This window comes from Gnatocerus cornutus, chromosome 6, assembly GCF_029298725.1.
Source record: "Gnatocerus cornutus isolate USDA-ARS CGAHR chromosome 6, icGnaCorn1.1, whole genome shotgun sequence".
NCBI classification, from domain to species: domain Eukaryota; kingdom Metazoa; phylum Arthropoda; class Insecta; order Coleoptera; family Tenebrionidae; genus Gnatocerus; species Gnatocerus cornutus.
In genome coordinates, this window is record NC_142238.1 from 13,259,717 (window position 1) to 13,273,021 (window position 13,305).

General features: G+C 34.8%; 1 protein-coding gene across 1 annotated transcript; it reads right to left on the reverse strand.

Annotated features, from left to right (window-relative positions):
- Nucleotides 1-7,509: 7,509 nt before the first annotated feature.
- On the reverse strand, nucleotides 7,510-11,923 carry LOC148173120 (neprilysin-2-like). The gene is made up of 10 exons (XM_088039535.1): nucleotides 11,861-11,923; nucleotides 11,672-11,808; nucleotides 10,930-11,429; nucleotides 10,723-10,878; nucleotides 10,458-10,672; nucleotides 10,254-10,412; nucleotides 9,972-10,203; nucleotides 9,098-9,266; nucleotides 8,510-8,754; nucleotides 7,510-7,850 (listed from the first exon to the last, which is right to left on the reverse strand). Exons 1-10 carry the CDS (start codon nucleotides 11,869-11,871, stop codon nucleotides 7,512-7,514), a joined length of 2,163 nt encoding a protein of 720 aa, XP_087895661.1. The 5' UTR covers nucleotides 11,872-11,923; the 3' UTR covers nucleotides 7,510-7,511.
- Nucleotides 11,924-13,305: the final 1,382 nt, after the last annotated feature.

A 13,305-nucleotide genomic window follows, 5' to 3' on the forward strand; every position in this document is an offset into this window, starting at 1 on the left:
TACCACTCCAACAATACGTGGCCGAACGAGAATGTTACTATTTAATTTATGTAGCTGTAATATTCTAGCTTTCATCTTTAGATATTTTCCTGTTTGTTTTCTCATATTCTAACCACTATCTATTGAATTCGGCTCTCTAGTATTTATGTAAAATTCATGGCCTTTGAAAGTCAACCCTTTGACTATATTCTGTTAACGTTGTGCGGTACCTCCCTTTCGCCAGTATTTGCATCTCGTCCTCGTTCTGCTGTGCTAGTTTTTAAGGTTGCAAGCATCATATTAATTAAATTTGAAGCGGCGTTGTTCCCCATTTGGTATCGTTTTAAAATTCCCAACCAGAGCGTGTTTAGCTCAGCATAAAAGAAATTTAATTGGGAACATTCGGTAGCATTTAAAGTGGGTGTGAAATTACAATCAACGGGAGGTTAGTAGGTCATAACGACGCTCCTCTGAGACTGATAAGAAACCTGTCGTTTCCAGACATTCTGCTAAGTAACGCATACCCAAACCCCGACATAGTGTGCTGTGGATAATTGCGGCTAATTAAATCAGAGAAGACGTAATTAGTTGACGATGTTAATGCGCCACTATCTGTCAGTGGGTCTGAATACACCTGCGAGGGTTAAACACTGCAGGAGAACTCTGTGCCATCAGTATCGTTCTTTAGGGAATTTGTTCTCCTAACTTAAGGGATGTCTATGTCTTATTAGTGCCACTTTGGCGGGCGTTCAAATCAATAATTGATCAGCTTGGTTTTATTAAGTGAAATTGTTAGCAAAACTAGGCGTGCACGAGGGACTAAGACTTAACATGATCTACCGCACACGTTAAGTGTAGCTTTCCGGAATAACTAATGTCGAAGCAAAGGGATGTAAAATTATAGAGAGTGGTAGTTTTCCCGATTTCCTAAAACAAGTAAAAACTAGTCGTTGATATTCGACGCATTCTATTGTGACGTCTACAAAACGTAGAAAACATCGTTGGTTACAGTTTGTGGAAAGCTCGTATTCTATAGAATCCGTCGAAGACAAACTGCAAACTCAACGTCGTTCGGCCCCTTAGCAGGAAATTTATAAAACCAGTTTTATAGATTTGTTATGTCATTGATTAGAGAACAATGTCTCTTTCTTGGCTCTTTCATTGCGAAAGTCGTTTGTCACGAGATAGACAAGCGCGAAATCTAATGGTTTCAAGTTTTAGTTCAAAAACTTTCAGAAAAATGCAAGACGCTTATTTCCTCTTTGTCGTCATTTCCTTGGAACAAAGTCAACGTGCTCGGTGTTAGATTCCCCGTTATATGTGATGCAAGTCAGATTAAAAGAACTTTGGATGGAATCCAACAAACACCAAATGGTATTAATTTGTAGATTTTTCTTTTGTAATGTGATATTTTAAATGAAAGTCGTTTCGGTTACGTTGATAAATCCGGGATCAGAATTAAAACGCGGAAAGCGACAGGAAACTTTAAATGAAATTTTTAAAAGGCTTTTTAACAATGTAAGCTTTAAAATTTAAAAATGAAACATGAGGTTTATGATGCCGGTTACTGGTGGCTTCATTATTCTAATTCTGTTCATCTACAAAACCCTGCTTTTTCTAATTAATGTACGAAATTCTACAGCTGAAATATTCATCTCGTGGGTTAATTGCAACATGTTCCGATAAAACCAGGTTTTTGGGGATCGGCTTGTAACACAGGAGTTATAACATATTTACTTTAAACTCGGTAACAAAGTAGCTTACATGAGTATCAACCTGCAAACTTTACTCAACAAACTTTTATTTGTGAACATGCAACACAAGCACAACATGAATTACCAATAAATGTTTTAAACAAAAAAAAATCTGGATTAAATATCAAACTTCAGCATGTTTACAAATTGAATTGTAAACTTAACACGAAGACTGGAAATTGTTAAAAACGCTTTGATGGAATTATTTTGTTGTAAGACCCCGAAGAGATAAAATTCTTTTTGACAGTTTAAGACTCCTCGGCAAGCATTTATCTCGATTTAGTGGCGAGAAATTAAAAACCGGATATTTATTTGGAAACTTTCAACGGAGCAGTAAATCAACAGTACGATGTTGGATTGTGCTTTTGACACAGCGGTATCAGCCCCTAATTCCTGCTACAATAGTGTCATTAGCAATAATGTTGAATGAGCACATACAAAAGTTAATTGGTTATATCAATCATTATTACGGACCTCGCTAAAACTGTTGCAATTGTGTTCGTAATTGAGATATTAAAACACGAATCATCCTTAGGAATTTATGCGGGTATTATGCAGATTTTTCTGTGTTAGCAAAGATAAATTTTGATCTCTTCTCTGCGTTAACTTTTGGTATGTATTGTGCAATATTTAGATTTCAGACTATCACATAGAAATTCAAAGCAACATCTGTGGCAGAAGATGTAATGGGTATTTTACTCGACAAATCCGAGCGTGCCTTCTATTCACTTAATCACTTGGTTTCATATAACTATCGATCAGGTTACACAACTTCTATAATTATCATTAGCATTAACTTTGGATTCGGAGTGTATTTATTCGAACGTGGTGAACATCGAAATTTCAGCATTAATAATTAAATTAATTACAAATTAATTCGGTTTTTCCAACAAGTTCCATAGTCTCTGCTTAAATTTCTACCCACGAAAATTTCAATAACCTTCAGAGAGAGGTACTCAATTAGTAGTTAAATATATTTGCACATAAACATACAATCAATGCAAAGGTTTTGTAATAATACAATGCTTCGAAATGTTAGTATGCAATATGTGTCCTGTATCCGTGCGTGATAAATTGGGGAGAATGTGTTCAAATTATTTGTACGTGCAAGTGGAGGATGTTGCAGTTTAAGCGGGAATCCATAAGGCAAATTTTTCACCATCAAAGAAACTAACAAGCAAAGTTGGTCTTAATGAAGTGGATCATTAAAATCTTTGGATTATTGCTATACTTATACGGTGTTAAACTTCAGGGAAGTTTTATCAAAAATTTTCAAGAAACTCTTTGCAGGTTTGAATCTTGACTCTTTTGATTGCAAAAACGTTGATTTTTAGTTCAAGATTAAAGCTTTAATCTACGATTATACGTCAAATCCGACTTCAGAAAAATATTTTTAGTTTGGGGTTAAATGTAATCACTGATTAAAATTTCAAGGATAAAGGTCATAAGCAGTGTGAAATTTTGAAAAAAATCGATTAATTTTTTTGCATATTTCGATAGTCTATATCTTTAAAAATAACATACAAAAATTTTAAATAAATAATTTAAATAGTTTTTGGGTTACCGCTATTGGTATAATAAACTATTACAGCTAATAACTATAATAAAGTTATGTTTAAACGCGATTTTCTCGAAACTACATTTTTCAAATTTGCTGCAGTTGTAACTCCAAGACAAATCATCCGATCGCAATAAAATTTTTTGATTTATTTTTTATATGATTTTCTGTACGATGCTCCGATGTTTTTCGATCGTATAAAAAATGTAATTTTGGCGGACCAAAAATCATCAAATTTTCGAACAAAATTCGACATTTTTTTTCAAAACTTTGCATTTTGTCAGATTTCAAAATTTCTCCACTATCGAGGGTCATTCTACGGGAAATATCTTGTAGTTTAATAATTTTTTCATTTTATTTTATTTCAACCACGGTAAAGGCCGCAATCACTGCAGCAGTGGAAGGTTTTAGTGACTTGGGAGATACTTAATAACTCTGAAAATTTTAATTTGTTTTCATAATTTATGTAAAAATATATCCTCCAAACTTAAAAACATTTCATGCAGTAGTTTTCTTCAAAAAAAATTTCAAAAATCACCTTTTTTTTCTAAATAGAAATTGGCGTGCAAAAAAATCTTTAGTTTTTTTCATTTAGAACACTGATTTGCAGTTTTGCAGTCGTACTTTCCGGCAGCATTTGCCCTAACTGAAGCTAACAATGCTTTCATGGTGAAAAATGGTGTTGAATGTGGCGCCAACGTGAGCCCATCACATCGGATTTGTCGCCATAAATCGATTATTCCGAGCGCAATTGTGATGGACTTGCTGGTTATTTTATGCAAAATTTTACGAGGGATCGTTGTACGATCACAAATAACAGAATTTAGCATTTTCCCGAATGATCAAATTCCGAAAAGTAAAATCCGGTTCTCTCATTTTCAGTTCCTGTTGGCTTGTCAAGTTATTATTAAACCTTGTTAAAGCTGTAGATAGTCGCTTAAATGGCCCAATAACCCGAAATTGTGATGTGAAATAACGCATTAACAAAACCATCAAATTCATTTTGTAAATTTCGCAGGCCCTCATTTGATGTAATAAAAAATATGTTATGTAACGCAATATAGAACGAAACGTGCCTTCAGACTCCCCAATATCGCAATAATTGTTGATTAGCTTTGTTTCAGTAATGCCTTCGCGTTGGTTCAGGTCCCTGTGATAATTTTCGCACGTGTTTCATATTCGGTTAACCGAACGAGGTGTATAAACCAGGCGAATGAAACCGAAAATAATGGGACTTTTTACGCATCAACTCTTTAAGCAATGACTCAATCCGGTCTTTTTGCGACATGAAAAATGCTTCCTTTCCAGCAAAAACCGTCTCCCTCTATTCAAAAATTTATGTTTTCGTGTTTATAAACAATGTAAAAATTGAATAAAGCTCGTTTTTTCGATGATTGAAAGAGGCGCGTGCTTCCCGCACCCTTTTCATCGAACAGGGTGTTAAAAATGGAGGGGTGGCTTCTGCATTTGAGCGACATGTATTGTTATAATGGCTGTGTGTTTTGTCATAGTACAAAAGCTGACTGCACTTGAACACAACGTTGGGTGTCACGTTGGGGCTGAGAGGATGCTGGCACATTATGTTCTTGAACATTCTCTTATGTGTTGTTGACATAAGTTATTCGACTAGGGCTGCATTGTCGGAGGAGACTTTGCGTTTAAATGACTTTCAATAGCCAGTTTTTCGCATCACTAATTAACTCCAATGCCTCCAATCAAAGCAACAAGTTTGAGCTGGAGGGACACCGAACGCTCTTTCAAACGTCTACCAAAAGACAATAATTGTAAGGACCATAGATCACGAAAAAAATCTCTTGGTTTTAGACGTGGTATTTAATTCTTCTTTGGTAATAAATCAGTGATCACCACGAATGTTGTTAGTTGTATTGCACTTTTTGGGATCAGCAAGGTCGGTAAATTACATGTGCTATAAATAAGAGTAAAAAGTGCAATTTGCACATCCGTGAGTGAGCTACATCGGTGTCATCCATCGTGCAAACCTCATTTTCTTTTTGCTGCTGCTCTGAAAAAGTTCTCACGTTTATCTGTCTGGAAATATTGCACTTTTTTTATAGTTCTGCCTACATTATTGAAAATGAAGAAAGAAAATGAAAGTGGGTTAAAATCAAAGAAAAAAAGTGGTAAAAATTAATACATTTATTTTTAACTCTAACACAAATACATGAGTAAATTTTATTAAGTTTCAGTTTCATGCACTTTCCTATTTAGGGTTTATCTATAGATATGTATGATAAAATGTTCTCAAGCGAGCAATAAATTGACAATAAATAGTGATAGATTGCAGTTGCCTTTAGAGGATAAATATCATCAGTCAACAAATTTTTGACGACATTTGAATACATTTCTAAAGTAGAATTGTCTCCTGGTTTTGCTCCATCAGGTCTAAACTCAGAGATGTGTAAAAAAGTTTTTTTCAATTTTTTGAACATTTTCTAAATGTTATTTGTCTTGTTTAGCGATTTTTTGGACATGGGATCAGTTTTTCAAAAATACAATTTTCAGCTGTAAGGCAATTTCAAAACTTTCCAAATTTAAAAAAAAAAATGTGTGCAGTGGAACCTAAAAAATATTTATTTGTGTATCAAGGTTAAAAAGTGCTTCTTTTTGGCCGAGTTTTTTTTAATGGTGGAGGCGATAGCCGTGGTCAGAAAATGGGGAGGGCAAAATGGCACTTTTTGGCCGTGATAAACACAAGATTTTTCAGACGCCATCATTAAGTTTACAAGTTAATTAAGTTTTATTTATGATCTAATCATTTATAACAACTGAATAATTGTAAATATCCATGAATCCTTCAGAAAAGTTTATATTTTTTTTATTTACATTGGCAATTTTGGGATGTGTAGCTTCACAGTTTGTATGAATTAGGTTTGATGTGCATTTTTATATTATTGCAGCAGCACTTCTAGATGTTAATTGCAATAAATCAACACGTTTTTGTTTCATTTTACAGCAGTTTGTCGATTTAATTTTACCCAAATAATTATGAAATTGGGGATAATGTCGGTATCTTAATATAATGTAAAAAATTAACGGTAGATGGAGTAACTCTAGTACCGACAAAAATGAAAAAAGCCAGAAAACGGTCATTTTTCGTCCACATTTGAGAACTGAAAATTCAGTTTTTAGTTAAGGTTGCCTACAAACAAAGTTTTAAAAATAGCTCTGAATTTGGATTAATGAAGCAAAACGGAGAGCATTAATCTTTCGAAATGTCTTTTCACTTTTTCGCTACAATTATTTTGGAAAAATTTGCTCAGTGTATTTATTAACAATGTATTTGTCGTCAGGTTTGAATTCAGATTATACTAATAAACAATCAATAAATTGGTAATAGAATGCTTCAATAACTTCTCAAAACCACGTATTAAGTACTTATCTAAATACAGAATATTAGTAGATTAAGGGTTTAAACACTCCATGCTTAGACTATGGTGGATTGTTTTGTGGGGAAGTATTACATTACTGCTGTTCACAAGGCTAGTTAGCATCGAATGAAACATTTAGTCCGTAACTCTCCAAACTTACATTTCATATGAATATCCCGTTTACTGACAAATTAAACCCATATTAAAGAGAATGACCCAATGCAGTCAAATCTCTAGTGAATATATATATGGGACGAGGCGATTAGAGAACATTCAGTGTCTGCCCTCGTTGTACGTGAATAATTTCACGTGAAAATGTTATAAAATTGCGGTTTTGAACTGTACTCAGAATTTATGGTGACATCTAATAAGCATACTAGTGATGTAGCTTCATCGCGGGACATTTATCAAAGTCAACGCCACTATCAATTGCAATCATGTTTAGAAAAACAAATTAACGGTCTGGTACTAAAACGTAATTGCTATTGAGTTATTTAATTGCTTTGAATCTAGAATAGTGATGCAAGATTTTTTGCTGGAGCTCCAGTTTGTTTTATTCAATTGGTAATTACCAAGAAATCTTGGCTCGTTTTATTCTCTGTATAACAATTTAATGTAACGCTTTAAGTGGTGCGGAAAGAGATAATATGGAACCGTGAAAGAGAAAAGTAAAAAATAACACAGTAATCGATACAGTACATTATCGGTTTTAGCATGACTTCCCAATATTTTCCCGACATAAAACTTGCAAAACAATTTCCCCTATTAACAACAATCTCTCCATCGCCCTCGCATGTAAAAATGGATGGAACGCACCGATAAAAGATACATCTACCAAATCCGACACTTTTGCGCTGGATTCATATTCGATCCAACTGAACATCCGAAATCCATTGCAAACTCATCTAAATTTTGCAGAGCACCGTTGACGCGAAACTGCCCGGGACTCTGCTGGTAATTAGCTATGTATCTCTGCAGAGTTTGAGGAGAATACTTAGCACAATGATGAATAGCTGAAGATATCCAGAACAATTGTTTGGGTGAAAAGTTCAAGCCGGAAAGGCGCGGTTCAACCCCGTTTTCTTCAACCCAAGTCTTGTAGGCGTCGTAAGCAACTTTCAGACCTGCTAAATCGGCCATGTCTTCGTCGCGGGTGCTCGAAGTGTTCACCTGGAAATGGCGTGGAGTTGTTAAGGAAATAGCAATCCACACAGGAAGGGGAGAAATTAAATTAATAATAATAATAATAAGTTTCGTGCGGAGTTGACATCAAAAGGGTTATAACATGCTGGATAATCCCCTCAGATTTGTGTAAATGGTATTAATTAAGAGTTAATTACAAGTATTGAATTTGCTCGGATTTAACTTTATTACTTCAATACAGTGGCGGGAAGTGGAGCTTTGTTTGGAAAACTTCTTTTTATTTTCGAGGTGGTTCCAACATGAAGATTCGTGCGCTTTTATTTTTCAAAGTGCATAAATTTTCATACCAAGGATAATTTGCACGATGTGAGTCCCCGGAAGCGGCGATAAAACGCCTGATATTCGCTTATCTTAACTGTTTTAATGATACGCTTCGTCTGGAACTTCTCATTCCACATTGTATGAAGATATAATTAAAACATTACTTGTACGTGCATTGCAAGTTCTAATTTGCACCATCAGTTCAGTTTTTTTACTTTTATTAGTAAATAGCTAGTTTGCTGCACTTTCCGTATTTACACAGTGTGACAACTATTATAGCGCAAAGAACTCCTCAAATTAATGTTAGGAACATAGTTGCCACGAGAATGCTTTGTAAATTCTCACCCTGGATGTAATAAACTTACGTGTTCTATCATTTTGACGATAAATTTCCCGTAGTGATTTGACAGACATTGCAGTCTGACTTCGTAATTAAGCAGACTGTGAGATGACCACCAACTCCGCAGTTCTCCTTGTAAACCTCTGTACTTCGCTTCGGTAATTATGTGATACATTTCATGAGCAATTACAGAGCCCAGAGCACCAAAGTTCATATAGTTCGGTCGATTCTTGTGGTAAAATACTCCTCGGAGTCTCCCCAGGGGTATTCCTGAAAGTAAAATCAAACGCTATCGTCGGAAATATGAAAAAGCACCTGCAAGAATTGATTTTCTGTCTTTCAAGGCGTTGTCTTTATTTATTTCGCGTGAAAAACGGCGATTAAAAATATCACGCCGCTTTGTTAAATAAAGTCTAAAATCCGGTCGATAACAATCCGGTTAATTTGACGATTTTCACTCCGGGACACGCCATCTTTAAACAGAAATAATCTAGGCCATTTACAATTTCAAATTGCCGTACTGGAATTAAACGAAACTGTTCCCAGACATGCGGTCAAATATACGACTGCGTATTTTATTTGAAATTGTCGAACGATTTAAGTTGAAACTTACTTAGGGCGTTTTCCTTCGGAGAATAAACAATATTTAATCCTGTGACGCTTCCGGCTTTTTCGAAAAAATTCTCTCTTACTGGTTGTCTGAGCTTTCCATATTGAATATTGGTAGTCACATAATCCAGATTTAGGACCGACGTCAAGAGCTTATCTTCCAATATTTCCACCTGGAAAATCGATCCTGTTTACACGTTTTACAGAGAATGATGCCATAACATAAATCGACTGAAAACAGCTCCATCGACTGTTTCGGCGCGGATAATTACAATTTATAAACAATTTTTCTGTTGAATGCTTGATAAAATGAACTTGAATATTCATAGATGAGCACTGCGTCCGCAGAAATAAATACAAATGCAGTGAAATAATAAAACCACCAACGCGGAAACAACACTCCGACAACGGAGGCACAAATGCTTTAACATTAATAATAAATCAAGCGCACATATGAATGTTTAATTTCAATAAATCGTCCAAATGTCGGCCGCCGCCAAGAAAATTTCCGGTTCATGATTTTTAAATGGGCGTTATTTAATTAAGAACCGAAAATTTTTAAATAAATAAACAATCCGTTTTCAAAATTGGCTTACATTTCACGTGACTTTGTTGCGCAATTTACTATTGTTACAAATGGAATAACCAGTCAGAAATAAAGCGGATAAGTCTACATGAAAAAATGAACAATCTGGCAGATCTCAGATTTCCAATTTCATCCTTATATCATCGGGAAGAATCCATTCGTCAAATAAAAATATTATCAGATTCTTGTCTTTTTAAAGATTACACCAAACCGAGTAACATTAGTCTTTAATATCTTAAGACAAACAAGGGAGTAATTGGATATGCATATTTAATAGAATGATTAGTGTTACCTCATTGAGCAGAGAATTTTTTTCAATTAGTTGTATGTGTCGAGGGAGTTCCTCTACGCTCGCCAATAAAGTTTCTGCAGCAATGTCTTTTGCCTTTTTGTCCAACCAATCTAATTTGTAAAGGTTTCTCCTGAACTGGTTTTTGATATTTCGAATCATAGTAAGAGCGTCGAGTCGTGTGTCGTCGTCCACGTATTTCTTTATGTAAGCTGCTGAAATAACGGTGGAAAAGCTGAAGACACCTTTTTCAGGAAAAATAAATGGAAACTATCGGAAATTTACCGGTTTTTCACATCAGCAATGCATATATTCGAGCGGGAGACTTTTATCTCTTGTCCATTTACATTTCGAAGGTATTCATACACTTTTTCGACGAGTTTCCCCGGTAAGTAGTTAATGAGGCTGTGAACGACTTCCCAGCAGACGAAATTGGCGATGATTCTGAAATATTTGTTTTTGAAATGTAATTGTTGGTGAAGAATTTACCTCCGATCGGTTTTCTGGAGTAGATTGAGAAGTTTTTTAAGATATAGAGGTTCGGAAACGGATATCTCATCATCGTGAGTGATGTGAGTGGCAGGAGCAAGAATGTGGTCGATATATTCCCGCCAAGGTATTCCAGAAAATTCAAATTGTAATTCTGACAGCGATAAAGGATTATAAAGGCCAGTTCCATTAGCAGCGTCGGCTTCCTCCGAAATCTACGTAATTTCGAAATAAAATTACCAGGAATTGAAAAAGCTCATATCACCTTAGCCAATCTCAGCAAAAACTCCAGGACTTCGCTTTGTTCTTTCTGCGCCCGCTTCTTCTCGGCTCCCATCATCACAGCAACATCCACCATATAGTCCAAATAGAATTTTTTTATCTCCGCATTTATTTGAGAGTGACTGTAAGGGGTTCCCAGCTGAAAATTTTAATGAAAAGAACGCTGACGTGCAAAGGGGTCGTTACTTACGTTTAGAATGTACCTATTGGGATCGGCTTTATCTCTTTGCACAGACAGAATTAAAAAAGATTCGAAATTAATTCCGAGTTGCCTGAGCTTGTACACAGCATCTTTCCAATTGAATAAATCTTCACGCCAATTATTCCCGTTAAGAGTAGGCCATCCGCCTATTTGCTCAAAAATTTGTTTCATCCTTTTTAATCCTTCTGCTTCGATTGCAGTCTCGTTCAGGCAAGCTCGATAAAATTTCTTTGCTAAATTGAAAGCTATGGGATCGTCAGTCTGCGCCGGTTCCGTCAACATATTTTGAATTTGAGCTTGAACCTCCTCTTCCATGACATTCTGCACCGACCATGAACCTCGATTATCTAACTTGGTGTTCTGCAGGAAATTACCGCAGGAAAATCGATAAAAATCTTCACACGGATCCACTTTGATGTCGATGTACTTGCGAAGGAGCTCCATCGAAGTTCTCGCACACGTGGGAGAAGAGCACTCATCTGAACCATCTGTCAAAATCAACATTGTCACATGATATTATAAAGTGCTTAAGAACCACACTCTACTGATCACGGATAATTAAAACCCAATGCACCACGAAATGTGCAACGGTTTTCACATCGTAATCCACTAGACACCAAACCTGACGCTTTAATCCTTCGGTTTCAATGGCTTAGTTTGCAAACAACTATCTCGTAATTTATTTCTGTTTTCAGGCTCGTGGTAATAAAAATGAAAATCCAATACTTACTAAGAGACAAATAAATCGGAACGAATAATATTAATGTAACAGCCGCCACAACACCCGCAATTATGAGATTCTTTTCGCTTTTAGTGCGATTCTTCCACCATGTTTTGTAGACGAATTTTTCTCGAGCCGGAACTTCTCTACAAATTAAATTAGCCTTAACATCATAATCGTTGATTTTTTATTGCGTACCCATTATTCATTTTCCACAAACACTGAAACACAGTTTTTCACTGGGAAGCCTCGAACTTCATAATTACTACTGTAAATTGCTGATGACACATCCCACATCTGTAGTAATTAAACGGACAGGAAGAAGGCAACTTTCCTAGACGTAGGAGGCGACCTTTAGGTCAAGTAGCTCAATGGAATTAATCGCATCAGAAAGAGCGCAAAAATTTTGATACTACAGGCCGAAAAGTAGGCTAGAACCGAAAATTCGACGTGAAATCTTTTGAATCTTTTCGGAGTTACTACTTTAGATCTCTGTATTGGACATACAAAATTACAAAACTTTAACTCTACACTTCTACACGATGAGAAGTTAAAAAAATTACTTCTATAATTTATTTATTATTAGTGAGAAGGTGTAATTTTTTTTCTCAAAACTTTTTATTTAGTTTTGTAAATTGGGCAATTTTCGGTTTGCATAGTCTACACTTTGAGAATTCACTAGTTTTCTCTGTATTAGACGCACCAAATGAAAAATATGTACCTTTACATGAAAAAAAATTAAAAAATTTGTATATCAAACTCAAGGAGAACGTAGTAATTTTTCAAAAAACTTTTTATTTATTTCTGTAAATTATGCAATTTTTGGCTTGTAGGGCTGAAATTTTCAAAATTTACTAGTTTTGATATTTGCATTAGACACACCAAATTGTACAATTGTACTATACGATGAAAAATGAAATATTTTTATAGTAGAGTCAGAAAGAAAGTGGCATTTTTTCACAAAACCGTATATTTAATCATGTAAATTGGGCAAATTTTTGTGTTACAGCGTTGAAATTTTTGGGATTTACTAGTTTTAATCTCTGTATTATACTCAATTTTATTTAAAATCTGTCATACTAAATTTCAAATTTGTACCTCCACACGATAAAAAATTAAAAAAATGTATACGAGAATTAGAAAAATGTGGCAAAGTTTCACATTACCTTCTATCTCATTCCGTAAATTGGGCAATCTTTGAGTTACATAGTTAAAATTTTCAGAAATTTTTAGTTTTGATTTTTGTAATACACACCAAATTTTAAAATTGTACCTCCACGCGATGAAAAATAAATTTTTTTTATCAGGATCAGGGAGTGTGGGAATTTTCACAAAACCTTTTACTTAGCCTCAAAATTTGAGTGAATTTTTTGTTACAGGGTTGAAATATTTAGAATTTACTATTTTCAGTATCTGTATTTGACACATCAAATTTCAGAATTGTACCTCTACACGATGAGAAATTAAAAATTTTTATTCTATCATCAGAAAGAAAAACAAGATTTTTTTATTTAATCCCGTAAATTGAGCAATTTTTGGGGTACAGAGTTGAAATTTTTAAAATTTATTACCTTATGATCTCTATCTTTGAGACACCAAATTTCGAAATTGCACCTCTACACAATGAAAATTGAAAACATTTT